The 24,054-nt window shown below is 41.5% G+C and overlaps 1 protein-coding gene across 3 annotated transcripts in view; it reads left to right on the plus strand.

Annotated features, from left to right (window-relative positions):
* Positions 1 to 24,054, plus strand: part of SRGAP1 (SLIT-ROBO Rho GTPase activating protein 1) — a 229,566-nt gene that overhangs the window by 104,395 nt on the left and 101,117 nt on the right. For all 3 annotated transcript variants that reach the window (XM_090042433.1, XM_090042431.1, XM_090042432.1), the window contains 2 exons: positions 10,973 to 11,168; positions 12,848 to 13,010. In XM_090042433.1, the coding sequence (XP_089898559.1) occupies positions 11,026 to 11,168; positions 12,848 to 13,010 (306 nt within the window). In that variant the 5' untranslated portion in view covers positions 10,973 to 11,025. The remainder of the gene's footprint in view (positions 1 to 10,972; positions 11,169 to 12,847; positions 13,011 to 24,054) is intronic.

A 24,054-nucleotide genomic window follows, 5' to 3' on the forward strand; every position in this document is an offset into this window, starting at 1 on the left:
CCGCTCTGGCAGATGGCTGGGGAATCAGCACAGCTTAGCAGAATAGCCAGGGAGACTGCAATCTTGTTCATTGCCCAGGTTGCTATGCTGGCCTTCAGGGGCTGTGTCTTCAACCATGGTTGAGTTGAAAGTCCTCATTGCACTCCTGAGTGTAGTGGGGTTGCTGTCTTTTCGGACATAATTATATCAATGACTCTGAAGAAACAGGACGGTTCTTCATAGTGGGTTCATATAACCCTGTGCATGCCCAACACATGGTTGCCATTCTCTTTTTTCATGAACTGCTGCCTCAGTACCTTGCACTTGGACTGGCCTTGTGTCCAGTCAGTCGAGGCCCACAGTTGAGCATCTTGCAAGATTATATCTTCAGGGAAGCAGAATTGCAAGTTTAATTACTTTCCATTATCTTTTTAATTAAAAACGTTATGTCAGTCACCAGATAATATCCAGGCTGAAATAAATGCAAAGTAATTAAATGGCTGGATATTTTTCTAGGTAAACTTCATCTGGATATAATAAAAGCAATAAATTCAAGAGATGTGGAGATGGATGGTAGCTGAGTTGGGGCAAACACATTTACTTTAAAATGCATCAGTGACTAAATGTTAATGTTTCTGGAACGTAAGCTCTTAACACTGTCATTGAGATTTTTTTCATACTTTAAGTTCTTCTGGGAGATAAAATGGAAAGAAAATGGGTACATTATGTAATTCCATTGTCTGAACAGATAAAAGGTCTTGTTTTGTAGGCACCTGTCTGTGAGATACCATCTGTATTCTTAAGTAGTTGTGTCTAACTCTATCATTGTTAGCGCTATTGAATAATACTGTTTATATTATTACCCAGTGGCTGTGTGTTTCATATGATCATATATTGGTTTAATATATTTATGTATTTAATATGACTTGAATACAAAACCTTCCCAGACAGAACTGAGAAAATGTGTGGGAGACATGCACTGCCACCATCCGTGGTGCAGCTGCTTTGTGAATCAAGAGGTATAGGCAGGGCTGGATTACCACACAGGCATACTAGGCATATCTAGTGCTCCAAGTAAAGCAGGGGCCCAGTTGTACTTATTTTACATATTATAATTATTATTATTTTACATATTATAATTATTGAGTGAAAAAGTAATATAAATATACAGTATTAAGTAGGGGCCCATGAGTTTGTTTACCTAGGGCCCACTAAACGGTCTTCCGGCCCTGGGTACAGGAAATCTCTTGCTGCTGCCACCTTGGCACTTTTCAGGAGCATTAACTAATCTGAATGAACAGTAAAAATAAGAACCTTTTTCTGCAAGTGGAAAAGTTAAATTTATTTAAAGGGTCAATATTTGTGGTGGAGTTGAATAATCTTAAAATTTACCTAGTATTGTACATATACCAAGTGCACAATTCAGCATCCATTAAGGTTTATGGGAGTTTACCATTGATGTTTCGGGAATATTTGATTTGTTTCAAAATAGCAACATATATTGAAGTTAGGATAACAGGTATAATTCTCTGCTGGGCTATTGCTGATGTGATCTTTCTGTATCGGACAAGAGTATAATATACTTGGTCATGCTCTTAGATTATCAAATGTTGCGCATAGATGTATGATTGGTATAACACAGTCTACAGTATAATACTCTGTATTGCTGCAGTGTTATATAAGTAACTTTTAATAATATACATTCAGTGCACAAAGTAAAGGTAACCTTGACAAGATTATTTCTGGTTATGAATTGGCTGATGTCAGTAATTCAGCTTCATCTACTCTGTATTTAATTCTTAAAACAGTATGATCCTACCTTCTTACATTTTTTTAATAAATTGATTTAAACCTCCCATCAGAAAAAGTATCCACTGGAGGATTATAGATGATATCATGAAGCCTGACAAGAGTAAAATCTAATTTTGTACCTAATACTCTAATTGTTAGGGATGGTGTCAATCAGTCCATACATATGCAACAGTATTTTTTAAAATATGAAAATACTTGAGAATATAAATATTTTCTAGGTAATATCTGATGTTAAGGTATGCTGAGGCAGTATAATACATGATTTTTCATTAACAAAAGATTGTGACTAGTACTCAGTAAGAAGAGAGTGACTCACAAGAAATCACAGAGGTTACCAATGAAATCCTGGCCCCTGGAAGTTTTGCTATTGATGTTACTGGAAATGAGACTTGGCATTATGCACCCTGATTGTAATGTTTTATCTGTTGCTTGTTATTGAGGTTTATAGCCTGGGAATCTTGTTAGAGTCCAAGCTGTTTCTGAACCCACGAGCAGCAGTCACCACAAAGGTCTCTTCTTCATTTTGGGTTTGGGCAGAAGATTTATTTCCCTCTCTTCTCCCCCAAGGAAGATTTGTATCTGGGTCCTTGTTACCCCAAGGTTGAAAGACTGCAGTGTGAAAATGGAGTTGCTTGTGAAGATTATTAGGGAATGAAAGCCCACACAGAAAGTGATTATCTGCTTATCAAGCTATCAGAAGGCTCTGAGATTTGCACTGGCTGGCACTTGGTTTCTCAGTACAGTTTTTAAGATGCTGGTTTTGACTTAACCTTTTATGGCTTGGGCCTTGCTAAGCTGAGATGTTACCTCTCTTTCTAAATGAATGAGTACATTATATGCTAGTGAGAATGTGAAAGAAATCAATGCAAAAACTTAAGTTACAACTGAAGAAGAAGCCTTGTTTGAATTTATTGCATAATGATGGTAACAATTACATATTGAAAAGTCAGTAATAACAATACTTGTGATGACTTCTCAGATTAACTTTTTCTCATATTAGAAAAAAGTCACCTGGCCTCTGTGAATTTCCAAAGAGGATAGCCAATGGCTCCAAAATTCTCAGCCATATCCTGTCTAGCTCCGCCAGAAAGCATCTAGCTTCTTTAAGTAATCCCTAACCTACTCTGCCATTCATCTAAGCTGTTCATCTCTCCCTATCACTGCTGCTAACTGTACTTGTCATCTGGTAGCTGTCCCTATTTGTGAAAACTGGAGTACAAAAAGGCATTAAATCCTTCAGCCTTCTCTGCATAGTCTATAACTAGATTGCCTTCTGTATTCCCTAATGGATTTATGGAATCTCTGGCCTTTTGACATACCTAAAGAATCCTTTCATTACCTATGTCCCTTGCCAGCTGTATCTCAAATTGTGCCTTGACTTTCCTAATTTTCTCCCTGCATGCCTGTGAGATGCTGTGATACTCTTCCCTAATATTCTGACCAAGTTTCCACTTCTTATAGGATTCCTTTTTTAAGTTTCAACTCCTTGAAGAGACCGCTGTCTAGCCAGGCTGGTCTCTTATTGGACTTCCCATTCTTCTGTCTCACTGGGATATCTTGCTTCTGCAGTATTCAGAGAGCCTCCTTAAAGAGCAGCCAGCTCTCCTGAACTCCTTTTCCCCTCAGACTTACCTCCCAAGGGATCATGCCTACCAGGTCCCTGAGTTTGTTAAAATTTGATTTTTCTGAAGTCCAGGATCCTGTACTCTGGTGCTCTCTTCCTCCCACCCCTTAGGTCTTAAACTCCTAACATTTTCTGGCCACTGTCACCCAGGTTGCCCTCCATCTTCACATTCCCTATCAATCCCTCCCTGTTTGTGAGCAGTAAGTTGAGAAGAACTTCCTCCCCTTGTTAGCCTCTCTACCACCTGAATAAAAAAGTTGTCCTCAAGAGACTCCAGGAACTTGCTGGATTGTTTCTGCACTGCTGTGTTTCCCTCACAGTAGATATCCCAATAATTGAAGTCCCCTATGATGGCAAAGGCCTGCGATTTGAAAGGTTGGGCATCATGTTTAAAGAACATCTCATCTACCTCCTCCTCTTGATTTGGAGGCCTGTAGCAAACGCTCACAATGACATCCCTTCTGTAGCTGTGCTGCACTTCCTTCTCATCTTTGTGCAAAGGATTTTACCTTCCACTTCGTACTGCGCCTCCAAACACCTGTACATTGCCTTTATATATAGGGCAACCCCTCTTCCTTCCCCCTGCCTATCTTTCCTGAACAAGCTACATCCATCTATGACCATACTCCAGTCATGTGAACTATCCCATCACATCTCTGTAATCCCAATTGCATCATAATTCTGTGATTGGGAAGTTCTAGTACAATTCTTCCTGTATGTTCTCACATATAAACATTTCAAGTGTCTAATTGACCGTCTTATCCTCTCCCTGAGAACAATGCTAAGGTTTCCATTATTGCTTCCCTTTACTAAGGCTTTATCCAGGTCCTTCAGGCTTTTTACTTACCTCTGGGCTTTTGTTTCCATCCCCCAGTGAACCTAGTCTCACTAGGTAAGCAAGCCTGTACATGAAGACAATAGGTAAGGAAAACTTTTTCAACCTAACGATTACTCAGCTTTTCTAGTTCATGAAGTAGTAGCATAAATGAATTAGATTTCCTTTGAAATCAGTTTTTAACCATAAAGGTGGTGACTGTGACTCAATGTTAATATTAATAGAAAGAAGCTGCTTCATCTATTGAAATGCATCCACCACTGGTATGGAAGGCAACAATGGCCTAACATCCTATAATGAAGGAAGATGGAAATTCTCTATTATACCTGGTATCAGTTGAGCTTTGTGTACACTCAGAAGAGAAGATCAGATCATCAGGGAGATCCCTCAGACTCTTACAGGTGCCCTTTCCACCATGGCAGACTGAAGTAAGAACCTTAGCATGGTGAAGCACTTTTACTGCCTATACTATACCTGTTCTGCATATTGATAAAGAGCTTTTGTTTCTAGTGCCTTTAACCTTTTAACAGTCATTTATATACTTTTTTTTAGAATAAAGCACAGTGATACTTCATACAGCCATCTGTGGTGCTAGGGAATTCACTTACACTGATTGGTTAAAGATGATACTGTTGTCTTGGTGAAGTTTTCCATAACAGAAAGTCCATAGTAATTAGTAGTCCTTTGGCATTTACTGCTGACAAACAATTATGAGGACTGGTTTTGTTGTATCAGGAGGCTTTTTCTAAATCGCAGCTTTGCCATTACCATTTTTGCTAATCTATTTCCCTCCTCCTCCTCCTGAAAAGATCATCTGCACATTCTGCTAAAGGAGGGAATAAAAGGCAAAAGTTCAGGGGCAAAAGAAATAGGTGGGCTAAAGAAAAAATTTTGCTCCTTTAAAATCTGTTAGAAAACATCTTAATCCACTTCTGTGAGTGGAGGTCTCCATGGCCTTTGTGCAGGTATTAAAAATTGTCACATCTTCAGCCCTTGCCTAAGGACCCTACCTGCTGAATCTACCGTAGCAAATTCTAGTCCATCACCCTCCTTCTTGCCTCCACCATTTGCCTCCCCCCACCCTTCCTTGAGGGGCCTGAGTATCTGGAAATCACTGAATCATAGAAAAGCATGGCTGGAAGGGATCTCTAGAGATATTCTAGTCAAAGGTATTTAATCTGTGGTTTCCTTGACAGGCAACCATCTTAGTAATCATTGGGTGCCTATACACATGCAGCAAGGCTGCTCTAACACATTGCAAATAAAGATTGAGCAGCAAGGTTGAGCACGGCTGTAATTACAGCGCATTGGACCAGACTTGATTAATCGAGTCTGCTGGAGAGTGGTACTGTGCTCCAGCAGACTCCAGCGTCATGCGTATCAGTGTCCCTGCACTGAAAAATGGTGACGGGCACTTTAAAGCCCATTTAAAGCACCCCCACCACCATTTTTCAGCATGGGGGAACTGATGTATGTGATGCTCTGGGAGCTTTAATTAGAACAGCTGTCAGAGCCTCTCTAATTAAAACACCATGCCCCCTGCACTCCAAGAGCATGTGTATAAATGCCCACATTCTAGACTACATTCTACCCCACAGTCTGAGATCATTAGCTGTTTTATTATTCAAACACCACTTTCTATTTTTAAACATTTAAAACGAAGTATGTCACAGCGTGGGTTCCTAGAGGTGGCCGTGATCTCCCCTAGCGCCCCCTACTGTGCCAAGTTCACGTTAAAGCACCCTCGTTCTCGCCCACATCTTGATCTTTTATATGTATAAGGGAAGCTGCCTCTTGTCCCCTTGCACACAGTGCTCTGTTGTATCCTGGCCCCTGTTCTGTATTGTGCGACTCAGTGCACCCCAGCCTTATGGGCTAGGCTCGTCTCACAACCCCATGCCCCACAAGCGCTTGGGCTCGTCTCGCAACCCCCTTTGCCTCGGGTTACCGCAGCCTTGGGGTTCAGATGGCCGTAGCCATGCCTGGCCCCAAATCTTCTCCTCAGGGTCTCAAACCCCCTGCAGGGCTCAGGCAGCCTCGGCCTTACCTGGCCTCCAATTCTCCGCTTCCCTTCTTGGGGCTGGGGTCAGTGCACCCTCAAATGCTGTGCCCTCTCTGGTGCCGGGGTCCCCACGCTACTGTGGAGCCCCTATGAGGCCTCTTCCAACCCCTAATAGCCTCACCCAGTCCTCCAGTTGTAAACAGTAAACTGTCAACACAAACTCAGCCCCTTGGCTTTACAACATAAATTCAAGCCATCCGGCTATAACTACATTCAAGTCCATCACAGGGGTTCTCCCCGTCTCACTCATAACAACTGCCTGTGCATCCTGGCCTTTTCCTTTTCTCACTCCAGCAGAGACCCTACCCCTATGGCTGCTGGCAGAGAACTCCCTCTCTGGCCTCAGCCTGGGTTTATATATACGTCAGGCCCTGCCCCCTTCCGGTCAGCTGACCCACAGCGGTTGCCCCAGCAACCAGCACCTGTGCATCTGCATTACTACTCTGGCTGCCCTGGTAACCAGCAGCTGGGCTCCCCACTCACTGCTAGGCCTCTCTCTCCCTAGCTGTTTCTGCTGTAAGGAGCAGGGCACCTGTGTGCTCTGCGACAAAGAAAATATTGAAAAGTTAAATAGTTTCAGATACAGCACTTGCTCTCTGCTTTGCACCAACTTTTGAAGAGTTCCAGCAATATTTTTGTGTTCTGAAAATTTTTTTTCTCTTCTCTGCTGCTGTGGAAAAGACCTGCCCAAAGGGAGTAAATTACAGCAGCAAATCAGTTGTCCTGCAGTAAAATAAGGATCTTATATTCTAAAACCATAACTTTACTTACAGTCATTAAGAATATCCCCAAGGTTTCAGAGGTGGTTTTGTGGCCATAATAGACTAAATACACTTGTCTTCATCTGGCCTTTGAAACTATGCAGTCTTCACCCTGACTGGTATGTGAATGGGACACCACCTCAGAATCCCCGGTGTTATACGATGGAGGGGGCCGGAGGGTCAGAGCTTCCAAGCCGCCACAGGGTTTCCACCCTTTGGGAAACTCAAGCTGCCCTGACTTCCCTCACTGCAGATACCCAGCCCTTCTGCAGTAAGAGTAAGTAAGCACGGGTAAGAAAGAGCAGCAGGGGTGGCTGCTGAGGAGGGTGCTGTGGAAGGGATAGGAGGCTTGGTGCAGCTGCCTGCTGCCTGATCCTCTGTACCGTCTCAAGTCAGACCTTCCTAGGCTAGATACAACCTCTTTATGGGCCAGATCCGGTGAGGGAGCCATCAGTTGCCAACCCATGCTGTAAGATACAAGCTAAGCGGTTGGGCTTGAATACTTGGTGAATATTAAGTTATCAAAATTGAACAAGTTGCAAGACTTCATTTAGCCCTATTGTTACTAATAAAAAGCAAGCAACACATTTTGGCTGTATTACAATTTACATGGATCAGTCTAAGGATTTGAATTTAGTCAATGAAAATCACTGCTCCAAATATTGAAAATGGATTCATAAGTTACTTAAGGAATTGTGTGCAAAGTTTCCATAAGCCCAGTACAGGCTTGACAAACAGTGGACACATTAGATGTCTGTTAATAACCTTCCAGGTCCAATGTGTTTTCTCCTCAAGGCATATGTATGTCATGGGTACAATATTGTATTGCATCTTCTCATCCTTGTTTTAGGTATGATTCTTTTCCAGTGACTTGATTAGATATGAACTCATGATCTTTGGGTTCACTCTAGAAATGGATGGTCTCATTAATGATTAACATAGCTGCTGGTGCCTCAAAGGAGAATCAGCAACTGAAACATTCCCTTCTCCAACAAGTACACTGATTTAACAGTTTCCTGTGCTCATTCCATATCACTTCAGTATGTATGTTTGAATTCCAGTGGTTTCACAGGTTATATCTAGGACTTCATACATCATCTAAGACTCATTTGGATGCCTTAGATTCTAGTCAGAATCAGAGATGAAATAAATAATTTTGGTTTTATTACTACTTACAATTCATAGTACACAATAATGTCACTATAGCATTAATAGTGTAATGCTCTTCTATTACATATATCAAGCATGCTAAACACAATTCTGTTTGTTTATCTTCCCCATATGGCTCAGAGTAGCTTACAATAAAAGACAAAACAACTTATATAAAAACAATATTTAGTGATGCATTTGAGATCTCCTAATGCTGTTTTAACAATTAAATGATCACACAATTAAAGACCAATTCATAGAATCATAGAAAATTAGGGTTGGAAGGGTCCTCAGGAGGTCATCTAGTGACCAATCCCCTGCCCAAAGCGAGACCATCCCTAACTATATCATGCCAGTTGTCTAGCCAGGTCTTAAGAACCTCCAGAGATAAAGTCTCTTATATAGCTTCTCTGGCTAACCTGTTCTAGTGCTTTACTACCCTCCTAGTGAGGGAGGTTTTCCTAAAATATAACCTAAATTTCCCTTGCTGCAGCTTGAGACCATTGCTCCTTGTTCTGTCATCTGCCACTACTGAGAGCAGTCTACCTTGCTTCTCTTTAGTACCCCACTTCAGGTAGTTGAAGGCTGCTGTTTAATCCCCTCTCAGTCGTCTCTTCCAACTAAACATTGAGCCATTGATTACTAACCTTTGAGCCCAATCCAGCCAGTTTTCTATCCACTTTATGGTTCACTTATCCATCCCATACTTCCTTAACTTGCTTGCAAGAATGTTGTGGGATACTATCCAAAGTCTTGCTTAAAGTCAATCATAACGACTGCTCTTTCTGCATCCACAGATCCAGTCATCTCATCATAGAAGGCATTCAGGTTGGTCAGGCATGTCTTGCCCTTGGTGAATCCATACTGACTAATTCTAATCACCTTCTCCTTTTCCAAGTGCTTAGAAATGGGTTGCTTGAGGACCTGATCCACAGTTTTTTCCAGGGACTGAGGTTAGCCATGACTTGCCCTTGGTGATCCTGACTGATCCTAATCAACTTCTTGTTCTCCAGGTGTTTAGTAATGGATTCCTTGAGGACTTGTTCCATTATTTTTCCAGGGACTGAAGTGACGCTGAACAGGCTGTAGTTCCCTGGATCCTCCTTCTTCCCTTTCTTAAAGATGGGCACTATATCTGCCATTTTCCAATCATTCATGACCTGTCCCGGTCACCACAAGTTTTCAAAGATGGTATCCAGTAGCTCTGCAGTCACATTGGCCAACTCCCTCAGCACCTGAGAGTGCATCACACCTAGACCCATAGACTTGTACACATCCAGCTTTTCTACATAGTCCCTAACCTGTTCCTTTGCCACTGATGGCTACTCACCTCTCCAAACTGTGCTTCCAGGTTCAGTACTCTGGGAGCTGACCGTGCCTGTGAAGACTGAGATTAAAAAGGCATTGAGTACTTCAGCCTTTATTGCACCATCTGTTACTAGTTTGCCTCGTCCCCTTTGGTAAAGAACCTGCACTTCCCCCGATCTTCCTTTTGTTGCTGTCATATTTGCAGAAACTCTTCTTACTCTTCACATCCCTTGCTAGCTGCAACTCCAATTGCACTTTGGCCTTCCTGATTTCATCCCTGCATGCCTGAGCAATACCCCTTATACTTCTCCCTAGTTTGTTCAAGTTTCCACTTCTTGTAAGCTTAATTTTTGTGTTTTAGCTCACTGAAGGGTTCTCTGCTAAGCTAAGCTGGTATTCTGCCATACTTACTGGATGATTCATTTCTGCGCCCTCAATAAGTTTTCTTTAAAGCACAGCCAGCTATCCTGGACTCCTGTCCCCCTCAGACTGGCCTCCTAGGCGATCCTACCCATCAGTTCAATGAGTGTCTCAAAGACAAATTCATATCTTTTTAAAGGCTGTAAGATCGTTGACCTTGACTTGATAGGCCTGAGTCAAGTCCTACTTATCTCTGCTATCAAAAAAGTCCCTGTTATATAACTACTTCTCAGAGTAAATGAAATGTGGTTCCCATTGCACTGTCCCAAGCTGGCTTGTTTATTACTATGTTTTGAAATTTAAATGAATAAGTGATAAAAATAATATGAACAATAACGATGAAATATAATGATAATTGAAATTCATTGAAATATTGAAAATCTGGGGATTTTCCCAGTTAAAGAAATACATGGATGTTTTTAGTATAGTTATCCAAAATTTTAGAAAGATGTACATAGCACTGCAGAAACATTAGCACAGTGTAAAAGTACCAGATGCTAATTGTGCTTAAGCCAATGAACGAAAAGAAGAGTGGTTAAAAATGTGAAAGGAAAGCTGTTCTCTTTTTTCTGCCTTTCTAGATAAATGTAATTAAGAGGTGTTAGTTTTTTTAATTGATTGGTTTGTTTTGCAATGAGTAAGTATAGCATAATGTCAGAGAGTGTGCACATCTGTGATATATTTTGATTTACAAAAACATGTTTTGTTCTAGAGTGGTTGCTACTACAAATTCAGTATCTGCAAGCAGCTGACATATCCATGATACCTCAGTTTATCTCTCTCTCAAGAATAGGGAGTAATTGTGGAATCTCACTGATGCGCTGTGATTTACTCCTTTGTTGAAAATACTAAATGTCTAGATCCTATTGCTAAATTGCTCGCGTTATATCAAGAGTGGTATACATAACTTTAATTGAAATTTGTCCTTATATTTTTGGGCTTGATGCAAAATGTTTAGTAAACATTATTTCTAGTGCTTTTTTCCTGATTGTACTGACTTTAGTTATGCACATTTTCTTTAGAAATTCGAGCTCAACTGATAGAGCAGCAAAAATGTCTGGAGCAGCAAACTGAAATGAGGGTACAGCTTCTTCAGGACTTGCAGGATTTCTTCCGCAAAAAAGCAGAAATAGAGACGGAGTATTCCCGAAATCTAGAAAAATTAGCAGAAAGATTCATGGCCAAAACAAGAAGCACAAAGGACCATCAGCAGTACAAGTAAGAGGGGTTATGACACTCAAGCTTGTCTAGCTTTCCAGTATGAAAAGTGATTATTTTTCTTTTTCCTTTTTCTTTTCTTTTCTGTTTCTTTTGTGTGTTTTTTATTTAATTTTTCCAAATGTCCAAATGCTGTGTAATCTGGCTGCTCTCCTGCACTTTGGTTTGTTGACTCCTAGTACCCTAAATTGGTTATTATTCATATGCTACTATGACAGATTGAAACAGTCTCTTCAAATTTAGAATGCATAAATATTATCCTGAAAACATAAGTGTGTGTAAAAACAAAATGTAATAGCTGGAAGACAGCTATGCATTTTTGCAAGATGTGCACTGATTCTTTGCAGTGGAATTCCCAGAATTAGGAAGTCTTAATAACAAAAATTGGTCAACTTTTACAGGAGGTGACAGGAAGAGTGAAAAAGAAAAATGAAGGAACTGTTAACATTCTGTGTATTGCTGCATGTACACTCTTGCTTTCTCTTGATTGCTGCTGCAGGTTGAAACAAGGAAGTGTAAGCCAGTAATAACAGTGAGCTGTAAAATAGCCAAGGGAATAGTCATTTGCAAGTCAAGGGAAATTATTCCTCCTCTCTTTTGGGTACTGGTGAGGCTTCAGTTGGAGTACTCTGTCCAGGTATGGACATCACACTTCAAGAAAGATGTGGACAAATTTGAAAGAATCAGGAGGAGAACTACAAAAATAATTTAGATGTCTGGGAATCATGACTTATGAGGGAAGGCTGAAAGAACTGGGATTATTTAGCTTGAAGAAGATAAGACTGAGGGGAGATTTGATACTGGTCTTCAAATATCTGAAGGATGGTTATAAAGGAGATAGAGATAGACTATTCTCTGTGGCCACAGGAAACAGAACAGTGAACAGTGGTTTTAAACTGCAGCAAGACAAATTTAGGTTGGATATTAGGAAGAACTTTCTCACTTAGAGGGTGGTTAAACACTCAAACTTACTACCCGAGATGTCATGGAATCTCCATCCTTGAAAGTCTTTTGGAGGAGGCTAGAAAAACACGTTGCTGAGTTGGTTTAGTCAGGGGTGATTCTACCTTGAGCGGTGAGTGAACGAGAGGATCTCCTGAGATCCATTCCAGCCCTACTTTTCTATGATTCTATTTTGTACTTCACTGAGGGAAAACATGTGAAATGTGTAGCTTTTGTGCACTACAGAGCTGGTCAGTTAATAATTTGTTGATTAATCTATTCAGTGAAAAATCTGCAGAGTATTTTAAAATCATTTTCAAGACTTTTTTGTGCCTGACTTAGGACAGGACTATATAGATTCAGAATTTTATGTCTAGTCCATTTTTAGCAACTGCAGGCTCTGTGACATGTTTTTGATATTCCCAGATAGATTGTAACGTTCTGAATTCTTATGCTTTTTTCTAGTTATGCCTCGTGTTTTGTAAAACACATCTGAAAGTACTATCTAAACCTTGACTATTGATTTCAGTGGGTCTACTTCCATGTATGAAGGGGAACAAGACTTGGCTTGAATTTATATTTGCAGACATGTCACACATCCCTTGCAAAGTTGAACACTTTTTTTCAACTTTAAATGTAAATTTGTTGGGTTTATGTTTTTGCGTAACTGGTATTGCTGTATGTGATATGAGGGTACTTGTGATATGTTAATTATGTAATATATCTATACATTTTAGGAAAGACCAGAATCTCTTATCCCCAGTGAATTGTTGGTACTTACTACTGAATCAAGTGAGAAGAGAAAGCAAAGACCATGCAACTTTGAGTGATATTTATCTGAACAATGTTATCATGCGTTTCATGCAGATAAGCGAAGATTCCACCAGGATGTTCAAAAAGGTAATACATATCACATTTGATTTCAGTTAGCATTGGAAGGGAATGGTCTAACAGGTGCAGTTTTAAAGCAAGAATCAACAGTATACAAAGGAGTGCACTTGAACACATTAATATGTTCTCCAAAGCATTTTTCCACGGAGAAAATTGTTAGTGTAAAAGTAGTATGGAAAGTGCTATCTGTCATGACGACCTTGATAATGGAACAGTTTTATATCCAGCAGGCAAAGAAGACGTTCCCTTCTTTGCTCAAAGGTGTGTTTGTGTAATCAAAGGAAGGAAAAAATAGTTTGCAACTTTAACCTAGATGTGTTGTAGTGTTATTGAGCTGTTTGTAGAAATGTTATTTGGCTTTGACATGAGAGAAATTCTGATTCAGGTAGTGAGGGTCTTGGATTCCATGAATTAGGCTTGTGATCCTGAAAGTGATCTCTGGAGGCAAGGAGACAGTCACATGCTCTGCTTCCCTCAGAATACTGTCTTTTCTTCCCTTTTCATGTTGCTTTTTTTTTCAGCAACACAGCTACTGGAGCTTCATTTAAACTTTGCTTTGTACAAGTTGTACAGACATTTTTGTTTAAAAGATTAATAGTTTCATAAGACAGTGCAACTCCCTCTCTGGCACAAAGGCAGTCTCAGTTTGATGTTTGTTCGTGTGCTGAGTCTGTAGCCATCATCGTTATAGAGTTCTAAATAAAAATAGAATGTAAATACATGATAATCACTCACAGACTGATTCTGTAAGCATGCATGAAATTTACTGCAAAAATGAGTCCTCAAAGAGCAAAGTTTAAAGATACACAATCAGAGATTCAATGATGGCATTTCCTAATGGTTATCAGGATACCTGATTCTGATTACAGAATTGGAATTCATTTGACTGAGAGAGACTTGTCACCTTCTAGAAAGATATGAATAGGTAGTGACAAGTTTCAAGAATTTCTTAGTTAATAATGAAATAGTACAAATGAAAGAGTAAGTGAAATAATGTTAACCAAATGCATTGTTATATAGTAAACCTGTGGCAAAAATTAAACTAAAGTTGATTACTTTCTCACTGCTTTGTAGCTCACTCACAGAATGTCCTCTTAGATGCATAAATCTGCTCTGCACAAACTGCTGTACTAATTAATAAGAAAGTTATTATAGATGTTTAAAAAGAAAAATGGGAAAGCATTTTGAACAGAGTTCAGCAAAAAATCTACATGCTGTTTTCTCATTAATTTCAATAATAATACAAAGTGGTTGGCTTTCAGTACTGGGTCCTTTTGATTAATTTAAATATTTATGATTTAAATTTCATAAATCTGAGCTGTTTATGGTCTATATTCTTGAATCTAACACTGAAGCCCAGTCTACAATAGTTCTGACTATGCTAGCAAAACCTTCCTAGGGAAATCACAAAGTATACAAAATAGAGAGTTTGTATGAACAGCTTATACCAGTTTGGCAAATGAAACCACTTTTAGGCCATTATTACTGCCTCTGTCCTAGGAATTTTGCCAGCACGTAGGTGTAAAAAAAAAAAAAAAGAATCACATCTCACCAACATGACTATGAATGGCAAATTTTCTAATATTAAGATTTTCTAATGTTAAGTTGTTTAATAATATTTTCAAAAGCATGTACAAGCAAGGTCTTATGTTAACACAAAGCAGGGAAGGCTGACACCTTAGAGATCAGCTAGTTCAGAGAGGCATGAGCTTTTGTAGGTGACAGCTACATCATTACATATTCTAAGGTAGTAGGCACCCACTTTTTTGGCAGTTGGGCCACAAATTAGCCCCTCACCTTCCACGCCTGCCACTCAGATCCCCTTCCTCTGCCCAGTCTGCTGCTCTGCTTTTCCTATTCTGTGATTCCTGCTTGATCGCTTCCTCTGCTCTCTGATTCTTGTCCTGTGCTCTTTGCTCGATCTCCTGCTTTGCTTTCTGCTTCCAGCCCCACCTGCTGCTGTGCTTCCTGTCCCCTCCCTGATCTGCCATACACACAGGCTTACCATGTCACTTCTGGCACTCATGCCACAAGTTGCCTACCCCTGCTGCAGGGTGCTACTCTCCCCTGCCTTTTGCCTGACTTCACACCAACACAGCTAAATACTTCTGTTAAATAATGGGACTGAAAGTGTTATTGTTTACATATTCTACCTAAAAGTCAAATTAACTATCCATGAATTGAACCCTTTAAAGGAGTTTTGTTGAAAAGTTACCGTTACTGGTCTGCAGCAATCGCCTATATCGTTCAAGCTCCACATTACAAGGGTGCATAATGAGAAATGGTGGGGAGAATGGATATTTTAAAAGCATTTGTTTTAATGTATCATTTACCATATTTTATGGTGTAAAAGTCAAGTTTTGAACCCAAAAAATTATACCCTTAAATTTCCACCTTGACTTATACACCATATCAATACTTCATCTGGACCCCACACCAGCGCCCTGCCACACAGGCCTTTGGGATCTCAGGAAGCACACAGCCTGGGGGGGCACTGCCACTGTGGAAGGAAGGACTGGGCCTCACCACAGCTCAGGCTGCCCGGCCTGGCAGCAGCTAACCCCCCAGCCATGTGAGAGGTAGGCAGGCTCCACCGATTGCAGAATTGGGCCCCTTGCTGCTTTTGCCTTCAGCAGGCTCCTGCAGCCCAGAGGATGTCTGGTGCCACCTGGCAAGGGCCTGCCTTGCCCCCTGGGCAGGACGGGGGGGCACCATGAGGGTGTCAGAGTGTGCTGGGAACGGGGATGGTGTGCAAGGTGCTGAAAGCACAGGCAGCACCCACCCCTGCTCAATACCCCAAACTGCCCATGGGGCGAGGCAATCCCTTCCTGGGTAGTGTCAGGCATCATGTGGGCTGCAGGAGCCTGCTGAAGGCAGAAGTGGCAAGGGGCCTGATCTTGCTTTTGGTGGAGCCTGGCCACCACAACCTGCAGACAGGAGGCAAGCTGCTGCTGGGTCAGGCAGCCCCTGAGCTGTGGAGGAGGAGGGGTGCTAGGGTCCATTGCCATCCCCACTGCCTTCTCCTCCCACCAATGTACCCAGCCACCCTCCTGACACACACCGCCCCCCAAGCAAGGCAGGGTCAACTTATACACAGGATCTACGAAAATCCAAACTTTTTGAGCAGAAATATGGGGTCGACTTATACAGCATGTTGACTTGTACATTGTAAAATACAGTAGCAACCCCCCTCTGGAGTCAGGAATTATTTTTGGATGTTAAATGGTCCATATATCATTTAACCCTGACCTACTTCTAAAGATATTTTTGCCTTCCCCTTTATATAGAAATCACCAGGAAAAATTATTTTGATTAACTGCTTCCACTGGGTTTCCCTGTGCCTATCTGCCTCTCAAGCACAACACCCCCTCTTTATATGTACCATTCCTTCCGTAGCCACATGTAAACTCAATATTAAGTGCAAAGTTTGGGGGAATTTTTTTGCTCAGAAGACATAATTTTTGCAACTTTTTGTAGTCCTAAGCTGTCCTTAGTAGTTCAATAATTATCATTTAAATAAAGTATTTGTTTTTAAATAAAAAGTAGAACTTAGGAAGAAGGGAAGGATAATACTCAAATGAAGTCAGTAATACTAAGCATTGTATGTGGGATAGTAGGGGTTGTTTTTGGGGGGGATTCTTTGGCCAGGTGTTTTTTTTTTCTAGCGGTATAAACCACAAGTCTTTCCTGATTAGGAGACACCTCTTGCCTTTAATACAAAACAACAGCAATTATACCACATTTCTAAAGGTATCATTTGATAATGATAAAATCTTGTACTGTACCATAGCTTTTAGTTTACTCTTAAGGAATCTTATTTTCCTGTTAAGATCATAAATACTTTTGCTTGTAAGGGAACATGAAAACAAGTGTCTAATCCCTTCCCAATTTAAGTAATATAAGCTCTCATTTACTCTACTTTTCACAGTTGTACAATTAATTTCATGACTGACAAACATAGAAAAAGAGCTACAAAAAGAAAACAGGCATAATTAGATTCAATTGGTCTTTGAGCTTTGATCAGACTCGTTCATTTCAAAGCTCTTTCCATCAAGGTGGCAGCTGTTGGCTTGGATCATCTGTCTAGGCAGCAGCTCACATAGGTGTTGACTGGCTGGCAGAGTCCAATTAGTGCTACAGGTATACTGGCATCCATTCATACTTCAGCAACAATGTCAGGCAGTTACAAGTTTTGTATCATTCTTTTAAATCACAGAAAGCTTCAGGAGGTATTACCGTAGTACATTTAATCTTTCCATTTCAGTCCAGCATAGACATCCAATTTAGGGCCAGAGTTTCAAGAATATATACTTTGTTGTCTTTGGGCCCAAGAACCTAGCTTCTCTCCATCAAGAGGAAAATTAGGAGAGTCCTAGGAAACAGGAATAAAGAAACCAAAGAAGGGAAGTAAAAAATGGAAAATTCTCCATGGAGCTTGGAAACGGTATATGTAGCTTTGAATTGTTCAGTTGTATACACAGTTCATGGCGCATTACAGACTTGTTTCGGTACCATGAGATAATAAGCAGTACCATTCACAGTCATATGGATACTGCCTGTATCTGACCTTGAACAAATGGGCCTTGTAGAAACAGTGGAACTAGTTTTTTCAGCTGAGAATGCAGTGTCCAAGAATTTTTTCCTTTCTTCTTTAAGCTTGACATAGCTGGCATACCTCTCTTCATCTTAAGAAGCGAAAGTTCAGATGTTTGTTGTTGGGATTCTTGCTTACCTTGGCTCCTGAAGTGCTGTACAAGAGCATCTCAATTAAGCCTTCTTTTTTGAGGCATGCCTTTATTCAATCCTAGTTCTTAGGTAAGATTCTGATGCTTTTTCCCCATTGGTCAAGAAGTAATAGTTATATAGACAATTATGTCATGCATATATTATGGTAAGGGCAGTGTCACATCTTCTAAGTACTGACATAATTTTTTCTCAGATTATATTTCTACTTTGAATTCTTTCATTTCTAACCTCATATCATTTTGTATGAAAGAAAGAGCTGTGTTAGTCTAAATTCAGGCAGAACCCAGGCTACAGATGCAGTTTATAAACTAACTGAATGAGAGATGCATACTTTTATTAGCTTCTGATGAAATAAGTGTTTTGCTCATGAAAACCTATGCATCTCTTAGTCTACAAAGTGCATCTGTATCCTGCCTTCTGCCTTATTTTATGTTTGTCACCTGTATTTAGATTTTCAGGGTTACAAGTGGATTAATGTAATCTAATATAGGGAGTGCTAGGTAAACTCTAAGGTAAAGGCACTATGGGATCTAATGCATAGGGACCCCTGAGGTGCCTCTTCAGCTGGGAGTTTGGGTCAGCTGATCGGGCTTCCAGCCACAGAGCAGCACATGACATGCTCTCATGACTGGGAACTCTGGCAACTGACCCAGGCTCCAAGCTAGGGAAGCTTCCTTCTTCCCAGAGCCCCTGTGGCAGGTTGACTGTAGTTGCTACGATCTCCCAGCTTCAGGGAGCTCCATGCATTCTGCAGCTGGGAGACAACAGCTGCTGTGATCTCTGAGCCACTGGGGGGCTTTCCACACCCCCATATCAGCAGCTGTCTCCCAGCCATGGTGGTGCACATGGGTCACCCCAGCTGGGAACTCTGATTAGCTGACAGAGCTCCCAGCCAGCGGGGCCCCTAGCCACATGTTCAGTTAATGGAGTAATAGGAAGCAGTTATAAAATTATTCCATGTATTTTGTGGAATAACTTTGTAGCTTATTCCGTTTTTTATCACACCATTAATTGAACGTGTGGCCAGGTGACCACTTAAGGCATGATTAACTGGTTGACCGTGTCACAAGTGTAATATGTAAAGGGGGCCTTAAGTAAATGGTATGACTGTTTTCTTTTCAAATTATTAACATTGGGTCATTAGGTTCTGTCCTAGCAAGGAAAAACAACATCGGCCAAGTCACTGTGTGAGAAGATCTTGGAGGACTCCCATTGTTGAAAGACTTAGCAGGAGCAGAAATGTGACTGGAAATGGGCAGCACAGCGTGGGTGTGACTGGGCTTTTGGGTGTGTTAGCAGAGAACATGACAGTGGCTCTACTGATATTACAGTTCATTCTTATCACTTATTCACAGGACTTGTCTCTTTGGTATTTGATACCAACCGCAAAATATTATCAGTTGTCTAGGTATGTCTGCCAAGTTCCCAGGCATACTGTTTTTGCCACAGTTTTGTCTTCTCAGTCTAATGAAGGATGGGGATGGGCTTCTTATGTTCCCTTGCTCTGAGTAACCAGCTACAGAGACAGCACTTTCTGGAACAGCGAGGGAGCTCCCAGCTTCAGCTGTGGGCAAAAGAGAAGTGGGGCATTGAGCCAGCCTAAGTGAGCTGCCTGGGCAGGCAAAGAGCAGAGGTAGGCAGGAGCTGGGGGTGATAGAAAACAGTGAATGAGAAGGAAGCAGTAAATGCAAACTGCCAGTAACTAAGCTTAGCACTGTATCCAGACATTCAGTTTTTAAAGCAGTTTCGGCCAAATCTACATGAGCTGCCCAGTTTACAGTACGTCACAAATCATTTCACAACATGGAAAGAGCCAACAATCTATTTCTACCAGGGACCTGAAAATTAGGTGCATTATCCATGATTTTATATTACAGCCTAGCTTCAGCTTTTGATACTAGGGCTAAATACAGGTGCACTTACAAGCAGCTAAACTAAGGAAGGCTAAAGTCTTTGGTTGTCCTGTTAGATACATTTTAGGCTTTTGCATGATAGTTTTTTCTATCTGTCCATTGTTGTTGATTTCCCATACTTGTATTTTTGTTGTAAAGTTACTAAATGTGTACTGTTAACGGCCCCTTTCTGAGCTATGATGCCATCTGCTGGGTGTCCTTAAATGTTTTGACCATATTTAGATATGTGAAGTTTTATTCTTGAGCACTTGCTGCCTCTCCCAAAGATACAAAGCAGAACAGAGAAATTTTGAATGAGAAAGGAAATGCAGTTTTTCTTCTGTCAAAATAGAATTTAATAAGGAATTATAACCTTTCAACATGTGTGTTTAAGCCAGCTGCTATCACTTTCTATAATGGGTTTGAAAATGCTGATGAAGTGTTAGAGGGATTTCTGTAGAATCTATTGCTTTCATTTCATTCCTATTACATTCTACAGGATATGTTCATTGTACATAAGGGTAGTAGGCTAATTTTTACAGATCATGTCCCCTTTAAGAACCTCCATGCTACAACTGCAATAATAATGAAGTAATCTATCCTTCCAAACAGTGTGCTGAAGAATAAATTCTCTCCACTTTTTCGGTCTGCAAAATAGCAATACTAGTAATAAGTGTAGTAATACTAATACAGAGATGGAGTTTGTTAAAAATAAACATTTACAGTATAACAGTTTAACTGCTCAGTGTAGTATATAATGCAGTATATAATGAAGAATAGGAGATGCATCCATCTGGCATTTATTTACTTTAGTAGGCTCTAACTGTAATTAGCCTTTATACACTACTTTATACTTTTCAGAGTTCTTTACAAATATCACCTAGCTTCTCCCAGACCCAGAATTTTATGTAATTCGTTCTGTCACTTCCATCCACACACTTCTCAATATACCCTGCCCAGAAAATAATAACTAGGCACCCCCATGCCTACATCAGTTCTGCTCCCCACTACTATACTCTGCTCCTCCTTCAGCGCTCATGTACTCACTTGTCCACACTCATTCTCTCTCTTTCTCTCCCCCTTCCTCATCCTATTGACCAGGTCCATCTCCAAGTGAGTGATTACCTGCTGATCTGTCATCATGTGATAGGGGGTGCAGAGTAGTGAATCTTTTGATTAATAGACTTGTTGCATTGTCCCCTCCTCTGAAAAAGGTGTCTTAACATCTATGGTTAGTCAGTACGCAAGTCTAAGTGACAGCAGGGAGTTCCATGCTCTCTCTGGTACTTTGGTTCACCTATAACAGGCCTGTCCGCATCCAGACAGCTATTTCCAGATAGCTGAGAGTCTAATGCCACTCAGGCCACAGACTCAAAGTCTGCACATCATGTAGGTGTCTCCTTTTCCCCACTCCCTCCCACTGTGTGGCATGCCTAGCACCCCTATCCCTGCACAGCATGGACAGCCTGGCTGCCTCCCTTTCCCAGCTGCATGGACCATATGGGCTGTTCCCCTACTAGAGGCAACTTGCCTCTCCCCTGCCATGCATGCAGCACCTGTCTGTCACCACCTCCTCCCCTTGGCTGCATGCACCACCCAGCTGCAGTGCAGGCAGGCTCCCTTCTTTGCCATGTGTTCAGCTTGGACACTTCAGCCCCTCCCAGCTATCACGGTAGGAGCAAACAGGGAGGCAGAATAGCAGCCAGGCAGGAACTCACAGGCCACATGTTAACACTTTAGGGGCTGTGAGCCCTGTGGGCTGCTAGTTGGACAGTCCTGATCTATGTTTTCCTCCTGACTCACAACATCACCTGCTCTCTTTTTGCTGGTTCTTTCACTTCTGCTTGAACTTACCCCCATTTCTTACATGAAGTTCTCTTGGGATGGCTCAATGTTGATATTAGGTTCTAACTCATTTACTCTGATTAGGCCAGACTAGGATATTATATTCCTGCGCCTGGCTCTACATAATTGTCCCATTGCTGGTCCTGTCCTGGCTCATTTAGATGTATTGTATTGAATATCTTCACAGACATCTGTTCTGTCTTTCATTACACTGGTCCTAACTCCTGTGCATTCATCACTACTTTGCTGGGGTCCAGACCCAGGTGAAGTTTAAGTTTATTGTAATGCAGTTAATGCATCCAAGAAAGATTCTCGATCAGGGTAGGCAAAATGGCAGATCTGGCCAGCAGCTAGATTTCATTTCCCAGCAGCCCCTGCCCACGTGGCTGGGGCCAGTTTCCTTGGAGACCCCAACCACAGCTGCACTGTGATAGCTCAAGAGGTTGCCATGAAGAGCGGCCCCAGCCATGCTGGTAGGGTATGTGGCAGGGCAGGGCAAGGGGCTGCTCCAGAACTGCTGGGATCTGGCGGCAGGGGCAGCTTGATCAATGCCAGGGCAGAGCCCTGATCTGCAGCATGCATGCTTGGGGCAGGGGCACAAAGGCAGCAGATCATGGCTCTTCCCTGGCTTGGGACCATGCTGTCACTGCTGCAAGGAGCTGGGGCAGAGCCTAGAGCAGTGACAGCATGGTTCTGAGCCGGGGCATAGCTGTGATCCACTGCCTGCGCGCCCCCGCCCAAAGCACGTGGGCTGCAGATTGCGGCTCTGCTATGGCCCTGACTAAGCTGCCCCTGCTGCAAGATCCCAACAGCTCCAGAGCAGCCCCCTGCCCTGCTCTGCCAAGCCCTGCCAGTGCAGCTGGGGCCGGTCTCTATGGCAACCCCAGCCTTGTACTGCCACAGCACAGCTGTGGCTGGGGTCTCCATGGAGACTGGCCCCAGCCATATGGGCTGTGGCTGCTGGGAAATGGAGTCCAATGCAGGCCAGATCAAGCCCGTGGGCGAGACTTTACCTGCCCCAATCTAGATTTACAAAATAGCTCTGATATTTCATTGATCATATCGTGTGGAACCTCATGTTTCCCACTGAGTGCTAACACTCCTTTTTCTCTTTGGTTGCTGGTATATACATACAATAGTGTTTACTATTTTATAAGCTGCTTGAAGACCAACATAAGAGCAAGCATCGAGTAGCAGAGCTGAAGCCTATGCTTCAGGTGGCAAAAATGGCTGCATAAAGAAGAGCTTTTTTTACAGAGCATTTTATACAATGATGCTGGCTGTGGCTGCATTAATAATCAAGTGCATAAATACATATACACCAAACCCTTAAGCAGATTTGTATATCTATAATTTATAGAAACTCATTTTCTTTGGACACAAACCATAATGAGCCAAGATGAACATATCTTCCACTGTTTACAGTAAAAGGCATTCAAGAAGCCAAGCACAATAAATATTTTAGTTCCCTAATCTTGCTATTAACAGGAAACATGACTACCTGCCAGCTCTAGTTGAAAGTTATAGAAATGGAGGTTAGAAAGTGAATCTCTGTATCATTTTCTCAGGTCATTAAGATTAAGAGGAATTATGCCAAACAATTAACAGCTAGCAAAGCTATTCATCACTGAAAACTGACAGATCTGGGCCAGTTTTTACTCTACTTTAGTTATCTGTCTATACAGAATCATTACAGAGGGCAAAAGTTTCCTGTTAAAAATGGGTGACTTCTTTAGGGAGTAACAAGCAGAATCATTTAAGAGAAATATTTGCTGAATATTGGCACTGACTGCTCTAGAGGGTGGTTGCAGAATATGTCTCAAATACAGGAGCTATGGAATTCCACAAAAAAAAACGTAATTGGCTATAAAATTTGAGTGCAAGCCAGTCAAAAAGAGCATTGGAGTGCAATCCTATTCCAGCTGAAACTGATGGGGAAATCCTCATGGACTTCAATAGAAGCAGAAACAACAAGTTTGCAATAATATTTTTAATCTACCCTGCACAAACAGGATGCTTCCTAAAAACGCGATGTGCTGCAGTTATGCATACATGGTACATCTGTCTAATATTAGGTGCAAGTGTCATTAAACAAGTGAAGTATATGTTGTTTGTATTTAAGAATTCAAGTAATTGGTTCTCTCTTGCTGTTTTGAACATCGGGGTGCCTATACATGAGCACGGTGGCTGCTCCAATGTGCTAGAATTCCAGCACATCAGAGCAGACTCGATTAATTGAGTGTGCTGAAGCGTGGCAATTACTGCATTCCCACTGTCATTTTGAAGCACTGGGCCATGGGTATATAAGACACTCTGAGTGTTTTAATTAGCGTGGCTCTCAGAGCCACGCTAATTAAAGCTCCCTCCCTCCCCCCCACACAAGCATGTGTATAAATGCCCCAGGTGCTGGACTTTCCAGCTTCCTAGAAAAAGAAATCCCTTCCTTTGGCAATTGACAGAATACATGTTTTAGAGTAGGTCCTAATTCTGGTATACTTATGCATATGCTTAATTATAAGCATTCAATTACTCCTATGACTTATGTGGAGCTACTCATACGCCTAAAGTTA

Source organism: Crocodylus siamensis, chromosome 4 (genome assembly GCF_052110815.1).
Source record: "Crocodylus siamensis isolate JL-2025a chromosome 4, ASM5211081v1, whole genome shotgun sequence".
In the NCBI taxonomy this organism is placed as follows: domain Eukaryota; kingdom Metazoa; phylum Chordata; order Crocodylia; family Crocodylidae; genus Crocodylus; species Crocodylus siamensis.